This window comes from Myotis daubentonii, chromosome 2 (assembly GCF_963259705.1).
Source record: "Myotis daubentonii chromosome 2, mMyoDau2.1, whole genome shotgun sequence".
NCBI classification, from domain to species: Eukaryota; Metazoa; Chordata; class Mammalia; order Chiroptera; family Vespertilionidae; genus Myotis; species Myotis daubentonii.
In genome coordinates this window covers 51,280,999-51,294,464 of record NC_081841.1, presented here as the reverse complement: position 1 = coordinate 51,294,464, position 13,466 = coordinate 51,280,999, and the positions used below count along the sequence as shown (strand labels likewise).

The window sequence follows — 13,466 nt, the reverse complement described above, 5'->3', positions numbered from 1 at the left end:
GAGCATCTGCCCCCTGGTGGTCAGTGTGTGTCATAGTGACCAGTCATTCCCAGTCGTTCTGCTGTTAGGGTCAATTTGCATATTACCTTTTTATTATATAGGATAGAGGCCTGGTGCACGGGTGGGGGCTGGCTGGTTTGCCCTGAAGGGTGTCCCAGATAGGGTGGGGGTACCGCTGGGGTGCCTGGCCAGCCTCGGTGAGGGGCTAAGGGCTGTTTGCAGGCTGGTCAAGCCCCTTTTAGGGTGGGGGGTCCCCACTGGAGTCCCTGGACAGTCTGGGTGAGGGGCTGAGGGCTGTTTTCAGGCTGGCCAAGGCGCCCCCCCCCCCCCCCCCCCGGGCATCAGAAGCTCCCAGCCTCTCCTTTTTTTCTTTTCTTTTTTTATTCTGGGATTTATTTACCTGCTATAATTGAAACTTTGTAGCCTTGAGAGAAGCTCAGAGCCAGCCAGGACAGGCAGGAGGGAAGCTTGGCTTCCTCTATCGCCAGGGGCAACCCAAGCCTCCTGTTTGCTCCAGCTCCATGGCCACGGCCTGCTAAAAGCAGGTATCTGGGGGTTTATTTACCTTCTATAATTGAAACTTTGTTGCTTTGAGTGGAGCTCAGAGCCGGGCCGTGGCAAGCGGGAAGCTTGGCTTCCTCCATCATTGGGGCAACCAAGCCTCCTGCTTGCTCCAGCTCCGTGGTTGCCGGCTGCCATCTTGGCTGGGTTAATTTGCATATACTCGCTCTGATTGGCTGGTGGGCATGGCTTAAGGTGCAGCGAAGGTACGGTCAATTTGAATGTTTGTCTTTTATTAGTGTAGATAACTAAAAATAGGAAACAGTCCAGCTGGCATGGCTCAGTGGTTGAGCACTGACCTGTGAACCAGGAGGTCACAGTTCGATTCCTAGTCAGGAAATGTCCCCAGGTTGTGCATTCAATGCCCTGTGTGGGGCATGCAGGCAGCAGCCAATCAATGATTTTCTCTCATCATTGATGTTTCTCTCTCTCTCTCTCTCTCGCTCTCGCTCTCTCCCTATCCCTTCTTCTCTGAAATTAATAAAAATAATTTTTTAAAAAGGAAACAACCCAAATATCCATCAACAACTGAATGAGTAAATTGTGGTGTATGTATATGATGGGATACTAATCAACAGCAAAAAGGAATAAACTACAGTACTGATACACACAAAGTGAATGAATCTCAAAATAATTACACTGAGTAAAAGAAGCCAAACCTTCCCCCCAAATCCCCATAAAGAAGTACAACTGTATGATTCTATTTATATAAAATTCTAGAAAATGCACACTAATGTAGTGATAGAACACAGATCAGCGGTTACCTCACAAGGATGGGGCGAGGGGGTTACAAAGGGATCATGAGGAAACTTGGGGGGCTTGTTTATCTTAATCGTGGTGATGACTTCATGTGTTTCTGGGTCAGAAATATACTTTAACTATGTGCTGTTTACGTCTATTATAATTCAGTAAAGCTATAAAAACTAATTTTAAAAATTGTGGTGAAACTGACACCTTGGTGAGAGAATGGCAATCTGGAAGTCAGTCTACACAACCTGAGGCAAAGAAAGTTTCTCCGTAGGCAAGGAAAAAGTTTAAAGTTTAGGGAAAAATTTTTAGAAACCCAAGAGGAGACAGCCTAGGAGTAAAAATATATATGGAAGAGAAGATGAAAAGGTTAATTCTGGAAGCAGGCCAATCTGAAACTACCATGGACAACAATCCTGAGCAACTTAATTGAGCGCCAAACCCAAAGTGGGTGCATGCTGATTCACCAGACAAGTGTTAGGGAGACTTTCAGAACTACCGAAGGGATTTTCACATCCCACAATAATCTGTCTCTGCACAGAGAGCTGGCTGGGACTGAAAATCACTACCAAGAGCCTAATTAATTAGCAAGAGGTCCATGAGGTGCCTGACCATTAAAATCCAAACTGGGATACTTCTGAGAAAAGGTGCACTCGCTATAAATAATTACTCCAGGGTCATTTTTCTAGATATTTCTCCATATCTATGAAAAAAAGTTTATAAAACTAATCAATATTACAAATAATAGTGGGTGACAGATCCCCCCCACTTACTACCTATTTGAAAGTTAGATCAAAACATGCAATTGTTAGAGCTCCAAAATTATCAGAAAATATTTACTGACAATATGGTAGAATGAGAGGCAATATACCAAGTGGTTTAGAAAATGGGCTTTAAAAGTCTGACTGATCTGGACTTCAATCTCAGCTCTGCCACTAAGAGCTGTTCTTAGGGGTCTTTTTTTTTTTTTGTCCCAGACCTGCTGGAGTAGAAGGAGCCTCACATCTGGGCTCAGGGGAAGTGGAGGAGGAGGCCATGGGCTTTTAGAACTCAACAATACCAGTAACTAGCATAATCTAATCACTTTGTGCTTTGTGTTTCTTAAAGTTGTCTTTGCTGTGTATACAAACTATGCCCCAACTCAGAGGCTTAAAAACCGTTTTCAGTCATTTATTGCTCAGTTTTGCTCTGGTGGGTATGGTTAATCTGTTTCCTGTGCTAAGTTGCTAGGGTGCTGAGTGGCTGCTGGAGTACACAGGACAGCCTCCCCTATCTGGGGCCTTGGTGCTGGCTGCAGGCTGGGGTGCTTTGGTTCACCTCCATATGGCCTCTCCCTGGGGCAGGATAGAAGAAACCAGGAAAATTCCTTGGCAAGTGGAATGGGGATCCTGAGACAGATAGCTGAACAAACTGACCTAGCAATTTACAGCCAGATACAGAAGATCACCAGGGCAGAAAGCCCCAGGTGCTTAGCAACGGGCAAAACTGGCACAGCCCTGGCCTGCAGGGTGGCCTTTCCTCCCCTAATCATGCAGTGGAGACCCCCTGACCTTTCCTCCTTAGAGATAATATCTAGGCCTTAGTTTTATTTCAGCTCCAGGCCCAGAAAAGCAGCAAAACCTGATGGATGGGGATGCCAGGACCGGCAATGACTAACTGTTACAACTGGCCCTGAGGAGGGCCAGCCATAGTGTGTAGGTTCTTGACTTCGTGCAGGAAAAAGTTCACAACATGAGTCCAGGTAAATTTTAGAGGACGTTCATTATAGCTGAGGACAGTGAAACAAGGAAGAGCTGGAAAAATGAGCCTAGGCTGGGCTGCTTTGGCTCACTAAGGAGTCAGAGAAAAGGGGCCCTTGGGGACAGGTTCAGGGGTTTGCCCGGATGAACTGCTACCACTCATTGCTGACCTGATTACAAACCTTATGAGGTCCCTTAGAGTTTAGGGGATGCATGCCTGTGGGGGAAGAAGGGAGTGGGGGAGGCGTGAGTGTGCTCTGTTCTTAGGGGTCTTAATTCTTCTGTTTGTTGTTCTTCTATGAATTCTCTCTCACGGTGAGTGTTTCTATTTTTGGATGGTTTGCTCATTCAGTGGGTCTGTAGCTGTGGGAATCCCAAGCTCCTAAGCCGAGGTTGCGTGTGTGCCAGAGGGTTATGACCAGCCTTTATGTTAGTTCTCAGCAGAGCAGATACAACGGTGAAACTTAAATCCTGTACCCACTGACCACAAGTACTTAGGGAAGGTGCCTGCCTCTATCATCCCAAGGCCAGGTACAAGTCAAGCTTTCATGACAACATCTTCTTTTGCTGGCAGTTTAACTTTTTCAAACTCATTCTTCTGGTGGAGATATAAGCCTCCAACCTTATATAGGTCCAACTATAGGATCTAACTAAAACTTAGATCCCTGCTTTACTGCCTCCCTTCTCCCAGGGGAGCTAAGTGCGCCCCATCCCAACCTTCTGATTTTCAGTCTCTCTCTCTCTCTCTCTCTCTCTCTCTCTCTCTCTCTCTCTCTCTCTCTCTCCTGTATGTTATTTAAAATGAAGCTGGTTTTATTTTATCTAGCACTTCTAAAGGTATGTTTTCTTCCCCCAATTTCTAGGAGTTTTCAGGTTATCTAATTGATTACACAGCTAGAAACAGAAGTTAGGCAATTTATAGAACCTCTGAACCTGTTTTCTCATCTGTAAAATGGGATAGAGGATCATCGAGAGAACTGAAAATGGGAAAAAAAAAGTTAAGTACTTTAGCCCTTTCACTAGTATACAAAGGGTACACAATAAATGGTAACTATGAAATTACTTTTATTGGCAAACCTTAAATTTTACAATTAGCTATTGAAATCAATGAATTCAATCTGTTCGAGTGGGTTTTTATTGTGCTTTGGGTTAAAGAATATTGAGTTTTACTAGCTTCCCAAGTAATTGTGAACTGTTGCTGGTAACCCTTACTAATAATGAAAGTATGCTATTAAAATGATCCAAATTTATTAGAGCATATTTATAGAGGTCTGATTTGCCTGCTCTGTTTATCATGTGGTTTTTTTTTTTTTTAATATATTTTATTGATTTTCCACAGAGAGGAAGGGAGAGACATAGAGAGCTAGAAACATCGATGAGAGAGAAACATCGATCAGCTGCCTCCTGCACATCTCCCACCGGGGATATGCCCGCAACCCAGGCACATGCCCCTGACCAGAATCGAACCCGGGACACCCTTCAGTCCGCAGGCCGACGCTCTATCCACTGAGCCAAACCGGCTTCGGCGGCTATCATGTGGTTTTGAACAAATTAAAATATTTAGAAAAAAGCTCCCCAAGTTGGTAATTCTGACCGGTTATCTCTTTTAAGTTCAAATTAACTGACTGATGTGTATTTGGGCTATATGTTCTCAGAAGGCAATAGTTATTCAATTTGTTTAGAATAATCCCCATCCCAGTACCATGCACACATGAATATCTATTAAGTAAAGAAAGATTTCCCAAGCATGAGGCATTAGTAGAGTGAAAAACAAAGTCAAGAACTAGGTTCACACTGGAGTACATTCAAAACAAAGTCTGAGGCTTAACTGCTGTTTGACCTGAGGTAAGTGACTGAACCTGCTTCTTTCCTTGTCTCTAAAGAAATCTGCCCTTCCTGCCTCACAGACGCTCATGAGGAGCGAAAGGGCAGGACAGCCACAGGTACATGGAAGTCTTTTATGCACCATAACATACTGTAATTCCATAGAGCACTGTCAAAGCATGGTAAAAGTATAACAATATTCCAGTCTGTCCACCTGTCAGAGAAGCATAGCGGTAAAATTCTCCTTGTCTGAATCACTGCTACAGTCACTTTCAAGCAGGGCCCTATGTGAGACTAGACCTCTAAATTGAAGCTTAGTTTCTACCCAAGCCAGTCGAAATAGCTTACTGTGTTTTGGGGTCATGTTGTGATTTATTTGACCATCCTGGTACCCTCAATGCAGTGTAGGGTAAGTCCACCTGGGTGCAGAAAAAGCTTAGAGGGGAAAAACATATGCTTCGGTTTTTATATTGTGTTTATTCGTATGAATGAGTAATAGTTTTACACAAAGAACCTCCACAAAGAAAGAGCTGAGGTAATTGTCTCATGACATTGGTAAACGATTTCAGCACATAAAGGGAACTGGATGGCAGTGATTCAAGCAGTCTAAAAGGACACAGACACTAAAAGTACCATGGGGTGCTACCAACTTGGAGAATTTAAATATTTCAGTCAACAAGATAGAACTCAGTGTATGTATCAATCAGTAAATTTAAGGTTGACTGACACTTTACTATTTGAGAATGATTTATAAATGAAAGGCAAATTATTTCCCATTCCAACTATTTACCATATTTTCTCCTTAAATCCTTTTTATTAAATCCCTCTCCCAACTAGCTCTAAATTGTCATCAAGTCGGTAATTCTAATTTTATGTGCTGAGGGGCCCCTCAAACAAGCTGATTGGCTAATGCACTCAAGCAGGTATCTCACAACTAGGTTCACACTGGACAGCACATCAGAGTGAGGGCCCTGACCGCTCAAACATTCTTAACCTGAGTGATGTGTAGTGTGACCTCTCAATGCAAAAAGAAAAATGCGACTAAAATACGATGAAATTTGAGATTAATTTTCCCCTTCAGGAGTGGCACAACTTTTCTAGAAACAAAGTCAAAGCAAGTTCATTTTTTATAGCTGCCCAGAACCTGTGTTTTTTTAATATAGCCTTTAACCAGCAATATTTAATGTCAATTCTCTTCTTCCTCCCCGTCCTTGTGTGAAGACTCGATATTCTTCTAAGTACCATTGTTTCAAGGGATACCAGAGTAGACATGCAAGATAAAATCTACCTGCCATCCCTGGGTTAGTCTGGAAGACAGTGATAGAGCTTTAAACTGCAACAGGAATAGGAGACAGCTAAGTATCTAACTGGCTCTCAGAAGCTTGGAGAGAATGGATTCTGAACCCTAAATTGGGAACAGCAAATTCCATCCTCTAAACTGAAAGGTGCTAACAGACGCCTTATGACACAGGTCTTCCCATGTTCCCTCACAGTATTTGTGCTAGGCATGTGCGTAATTGTAAACTGAGAGCATCAAGATCTAGCTCCATGTGGGAACTGTGAGAAATCACTATGGAAGGGAGAATTCATCTTCTATTTGAAAACATTGATGTTGAAACCAAGGGTCCTTATGATTTTGATTAAATTTAGTTTTAAATTCTAGCTCTGGAAATTCATTCATATTCCCTCCCCTCCCCTCCCCTTTCTTTTCTCCTCCTCCTCCCCCTCTCCCCTCCCCCTCCCCCTCCCCCTCTTCTTCTTCTTCTTCTTCTTCTTCTTCTTCTTCTTCTTCTTCTTCTTCTTCTTCTTCTTCTTCTTCTTCTTCTTCTTCTTCTTCTTCCTCTCTCTCTCTCTCTCTCTCTCTCTCTCTCTCTCTCTCTCTCTCTCTCTCTCTCTCTCTCTCTCTCTCTCTCTCATAGACCTAGCCTTTCCCTCTAATCAGCAACCTCACCACCACCACCACTCAAGGTATCAGGAGACAGTAGCTGGACCATGGTCACATGGTCTGGACCTCTGCTAGGCTAAAGATAACATCTCGACCCAAGTTATGTTTTAGTTCCTGAGCCTTAATATACAAAGACCCCTGGTTACTTTCCCATGACACCGAAACCTCGGAACTGTCCTCAAGACCTGAAGAAATGATTCATTACCCTTACCTCACCTCTGACCAATCAGCTCCCCAAACCCTAAATCCATGGTGTTTTGTGATTATGCCCTATATAATCTGTAAACTACACGCCATCAGATCTTTAGCATTAACTCTCCATATCTGGACTGGTCAATTCAATATTAAACTATTTTTATTTCTCCTGCCCAGCTTGGCTCAGTGGTTGAGCATCAACCTATGAACCAGGAGGTCACGGTTTGATTCCAGGTCAGGGCACATGCCCAGGGTTGCAGGCTCGATCCCCAGCGTGGGGCGTGCAGGAGGCAGCCGATCAATGATTCTCTCTCATCATTGATGTTTCTTTCTCTCTCTCTCTCTCTCTCTCTCTCTCTCTCTCTCTCTCTCTCTCTCTCTATTTTTCGTTCTGTACTGAAAGCTTCTGCTCATGCAGTTTTTTGGGCCAATGCTTGCAGGCAGGTGGACTCAAGGAGAAACATTGGGGTTCCCGTAACAATGCCCCTAAGAGCACATAAAGAGTTTGCATATGCTATTTTCAGCGATCCCCAGAAGAGGAAATAAATGAATAGGAAACCTTTTAAAGGTCTTAGGAGAGAGGACTGAATCTTTACAATCATGCAATTATTAAAACATGTAAGGTGAATTGACAGTTTCCTGAAATATGTTTTTGTTCCAAGGACTGATTCATTAGGCAGGAATAAACTCCATTTTCAGGGAAAAATGTATAGGGTACTATCCTTTTTAATGTTAAAAAGCATGACGTAACATTTTATGAATGTTTAGTGCGGCACATGATACTGTGTTGTAATGATTACCTGCTATAGATTACTTGAGTACATAGGATCAACTAAATTCCAGGTGCAGGAACTTTAAATACAAAAACAAAAACATGTAAGGTGATCAAGAACATAAAGCACATCTTTAAGGCTGTAGACAGAGTGGAACATTCGGGTTTAGAAATACATGAATTCCAAAGGACTATGGTCTCATTCAGCCACAAACAGCCGAGGTTTGTTTCTAGGGTTGGTAAATTCCCCTCAGGCAGTGACTTTTGTAAAAGGGGATAAAAAAGGTTTCCATTTCTTCTGAGCATTCGCAAGATCCTCTGCTGCACTCTCACATTTAACCCAAGGCCATGAGAGCAGACTATTTACTCTGAAACTGCATTTCTTTAATACAGTTCTGGAGAGGATTGTTTCTAAGAACTAAGAGTCACATTGCTCTCTACCCTTTGCCATTTACTACAACTGAACCCTCAGCTGCGCTGTAGCACAATCTGCCAACAAGGAACGGCCACAACTGAGAGCCCCCTTTGTCCCTGAGAACCCAACTGCTGTATGAATGCGGGAGGGAAACCATCCAAGATTTCGAAGGAGTGGGTTGGAAGTATGCACCACTATAGACACAAAATGTCTTATTGTGATGCTCGGTTAGAGGTATCCTGAATTTCGTTTTGAGAAACACTTGAAGCCACAAAGCTATTTCTCTTTCAAACATATTGACACCACAGATGTAAAGAAAAAAAAAAAAGCACACACAATTAATGAGCCCACAGCATACCCAAATGCTCTGAGAAGTTAGCCAAAACCTAGAAGAAAACTTATTAATATGAACATGGACCAGAGATTAGGATCAAGTGTGAACAGCTCAACTTGACAGCTGTGACTCAAAATCAACCACAACAAAGCAACCTTCCTGGGAATCTCCCCAAGAGACACAGTAAGTAGTTTAGATCAAAACAACACTGGGAAATCTTTTACCTAAAGATTTCAGGGACACAGACACTAACTACATTGAGGTTCTAAAATAGATTTACTGGCTGGCCAGTGTGGCTCAGTGGTTGAGTGCTGACCTATGAACCAGGAGATCACAGTTTGATTCCTCGTCAGGGCACATGCCCAGGTTGCCACCTAGATGCAGGAGGCAGCCAGTCAATGATTCTCTCTCATCACTTATGTTTCTATCTCCCTCCCTCTCTGAAATTAATAAAAAAATAAAATAATAATAATAAAGAAAAGGATAAAAATAAAATAGATTTACTATCTGTAACCTCAGAGACCTATACAGAGATTTTGGTGGGGACATCTAAAAAAAGTTTAAGTTTTTATTTATTTATTTAAATATATTTTATTGATTTTTTACAGAGAGGAAGGGAGAGGGATAGAGAGTCAGAAACATCGATGAGAGAGAAACATCGACCAGCTGCCTCCTGCACACCCCTTACTGGGGATGTACCAGCAACCAAGGTACATGCCCTTGACTGGAATCAAACCTGGGACCCTTCAGTCCACAGGCCGACGCTCTATCCACTGAGCCAAACCGGTCAGGGCGTTTCTTAAGTTTTTAAAAACTTAAAGATTCTGAATAGACAAGACAACTTCAAGTTGTTCCAGCTGCGCCTCCAATATGAAAGTGTAATTCTTACATTTACTTTAGGGGGAGTAAGAGTTGTCTGGGAAATAGGAACGGAATGCAGACACTTGGTTCCCACTGATCTCATGACCCTATTATAGAAAGTGATTCTTAAAAATATGTAAATGTATACACAATATATTCACACACACACACACACACACACACACACACACACACACACACACTCTCACACACACGTTTTCAGACCTATCACAACTTTACCTGACTGCTCTCCCATCATCTTTAATGACACACATGTTGCCCCAAGTCTACTTACTCCTATGACTGTAACGGAGACAAAGTACCTGAATCAGGAGTATAAATTTGTTAAAGAAATACAGGACTACTGGTCATATTTTGAATATCCATGAAAATAGCTATTTAACCAGAGAAGAGCTGTGTTAGCCTGTATATATTTATGACATGATTTTGGAGGTATAGCAATAATATGCCAGAAATTCCGAAGGAGAAAAAAAATTTTTTTAATAGCTTTACTCTTAAGGCCTCTTATTGTATGCTGTTTACAATGCAACAACCAAAACAAGCCCCCATCAGTGTGTACTCTCATACACCTCTGATCTCCAGTGTGTACCCTCATACACCTCTGATGAGGAGGGGAGAGTTCTGGCTCCTACCTCAGAAAAAAAGACTAGAACTTATTTCAGGAACATCAAAGTAGCAACTGTCAGAGGGAAAGATTCTGACAAACTTACCAGGAGGCGTGCAGGCATCCGCAGGAGACTGGACAAATGTGGACCGCCTTTTGGTTGGCATGGGCAAAGCCATTTTTTGTTCTTTATGCTTTGCCAGTGCGGCCTGAACGGCTTCTGTGTGAATATCTGAAAGAGTAAACATTTGCATTTATCAGCTCCTGGCTCTTAAAGTATTTTACTTCTGTGGGCTGACCTATCACTGCCTCAACGGTAGAAAAGGGGATGTTTAGGTGATTTTTATTTATCATTTGTGTTAAAATATAAAGGCTGATGTTACTTGTTCGTCACTTTGGCCACAAAAGAATTCAGCTCTCCACCTGAATGTCTAATTGGAATCTTAAAATTAACATAACTAGACAGAACTTTTGATTCTCTACTCCTACTCCTAAACTCACTTTACATTTCTACAAAATCAGACCATACTGTACACAGTATTTTGGATTCTGCTTTGATTTTTTTTTCTCTTACACAATCCCACTGAGGTAGGTAACAAATGAAGTGACTCCCTAGTTCTCCTCGAGCAATGGGCCCAATCCCCATGCAAACCATCCTCAAAGGCCTGTCTGTAATATATAAATGCACCCCTTATAAGGCTGGAACAAGCAGATCCTTTGGGGCATGGGGAAAACTCTGCATCAAGAAACTGCAGGTCCTAGAGTTGAGTCACTTACTGACACTGCCTTCGAAAGGAGAAAAGTCCTTGAAGTTCAGGGTTGAGCTCCCCAGAGCTCTCTCTCCCTTTCTAGAGATTTCTCATTTGTTCCTTTGTTTCTATGATCTACCCTAGATATTTAAGGCAGCCTGAGTTGCCCTGTTTCATTCAACAACAACAACAAAAAGTCTCACTAATTTAACTAGAAACATCTTTCTGGGTAAATATAGACCTACAATAATTTTAAGGGCTGCATGGTATTTCACTGTATGATGTTCCATAATTGTTTAAGCAACCTTATTTCCAATTTTTGCTACTATTCATAGCAACTATTCACTGCAAGAATAAGTTAGTATTTTCACTTTATCACCCATGTTCAATCCTATTTCCTTAAGATTAATTCCAACAATTGCTGAGGTATACAGGATTTTTCTCTTACATAGCTACAGTACATTGATTAAAATCCAGAAATTCAAAATTTATACAAACTATTATCTAAACCACAACCTATATTCCAAGTTAGCCAATTGTCCCAATAATGTCCTCTATAGTTTTTTTTGCCTTTTTCCCTGATCCGGGACCCAATACAGTATCACACATTTAGTTGTCATGTCTCTTTATAACCGGGAATAGTTTCTCAACCTTTGTCTCTCATTACCTTGACATTTTTGTACAGATTGGTTATATTGCAGAATGTTCCTTAATTTTGTTTCTGTTAATACTTCTTCGTAATTATTCGGACTGTGTACTTTGGCAGGAAGACCACAGAAGTAAGGTGTCTTCTTGAAACATGATGTTAGGATGCATCTGCCTTACCACTGGTGATAGTAACTTTGGTCACTTGATTAAGATGGTGTCTGCTAAGTTAATTCACTGTAAAGTCACTATTTTTCCCTTTAACTAATTTGTGGCTGAATACTTTTGAGACTATGTAAGTGTTATATACTTCATTAAACTTTCACCCACTAGTTTTAGCATCCACTGATGATTCTTGGATGAATCAATTATTTCTATAATGATTATAAAATGGTGGTTTTATAACTCCATCATCCCTTCTGTACTTATTAGTTGGTATTCTAAGAAATATTATAATGGAGATGAAAAATTCCTGTTGCCTAGCATTGTAGCGCAGCACATTACTCACATGTTTGTGGTGATGCTGGTGTAAACAAACCTACTGCCCTACCAACTGAATAAAAGTATAGCACATACCATCATGTATAATACATAATATCGGATAATGGTAATAAATAACTATGTTACTATTAATATGTATTTAGTATATTGTTATTTTAGATTGTACTCTTTCTTATAAAAAAAAGTTTGTTGTAAAATAATATGCTGTGTTACCCAGGCACAGCCCCATACATTTTGTGTTCACTGTGTATCTTGACTGTATTGTTTTCTCTTGTGCTTCGATTTAATCTCATGTTGTTTTGTACAGTAACATGCTGTTCAGGCTTGTAGCCTAGGAGTGATAGGATATAACATACGGCCTAGGTGTGCAGGAGGCTATACCATCTAGGTTTGTGTAACTGTACTCTGATGTTTGTACGATGATAAAATTGCCTAACAATGTTTCTCAGAACATATTCCTGCCTTTAAGCAGTGCATGACTGTATATCAATATGGACCTATTGATCCTCATTTTATTCCATGACTATTCTGTTACTATTGCTACTTATTTTGATGCTGTGCTCATATTATCCCAGATTTGCCCAACAGGAGCCCCTTCAAACCAACTCTTATGTCCTTTTGACATATCCCTACCATTTTGAACAATTCTTTATTTTCTGGTACAAGATGCTTCAGGCTCATATGGTCCGTTCCCTGCCCCAGCACTAAAATTACACATTTCTCCAAGGAGCCTTGGCTCTTCTTAGTGGAGAATGGTACTTAGAACCAAGATCTTACTATTGGAAGTGCTCTGTGCTATTGGGGTATCTTTCTTCTAAGCCAGGGGTGGGCAAACTTTTTGACTCGAGGGCCACAATGGGTTCTTAAACTGGACCGGAGGGCCGGAACAAAAGCATGGATGGAGTGTTTGTGTGAACTAATATAAATTCAAAGTAAACATCATTACATAAAAGGGTATGGTCTTTTTTTTTTTTTAGTTTTATTCATTTCAAACGGGCCGGATCCGGCCCACGGGCCGTAGTTTGCACACGGCTGTTCTAAGCCCTTCCAAAAATAAAGTAACATAAATATAAACATAAATATTCACACATATATCTACATCTATTTCATCTATATTAAAAACCATGAGTTCATATTAATACCTCCAATTCCAATTTAACACCACAGAATTCATTCTAATCTTCCTCCATCCCATTTGTAACTCCATTCTCTAACACAGTGGTTCTCAACCTTCTGGCCCTTTAAATATGGTTGGGTCATGTTGTGACCCAACCATAAAATTATTTTCGTTGCTACTTCATAACTGTTGCTACTGTTATGAATCGTAATGTAAATATCTGATATGCAGGATGGTCTTAGGCAACCCCTGTGAAAGGGTCGTTCAACCGCAAAAGGGGTCATGACCAACAGGTTGAGAACCACTGCTCTAACAGTAAGAAACCTGGTTCACAATATCCTCTATATATTTCACTTGTTCACTCAGTCCTACAATATACAAAAAGTAGCTTTGAAACTGCTATCCTATCTATCTATATAAAAGGCTAATATGCTAA

At 41.2% G+C, this 13,466-nt stretch overlaps 1 protein-coding gene across 5 annotated transcripts in view; it reads right to left on the bottom strand.

Annotated features, from left to right (window-relative positions):
- The window catches only part of DIP2B (disco interacting protein 2 homolog B), a 236,315-nt gene that overhangs the window by 72,495 nt on the left and 150,354 nt on the right, over positions 1 to 13,466 (bottom strand). For all 5 annotated transcript variants that reach the window (XM_059682884.1, XM_059682885.1, XM_059682887.1 and 2 more), the window contains one exon: positions 10,125 to 10,250. In XM_059682884.1, the coding sequence (XP_059538867.1) occupies positions 10,125 to 10,250 (126 nt within the window). The remainder of the gene's footprint in view (positions 1 to 10,124; positions 10,251 to 13,466) is intronic.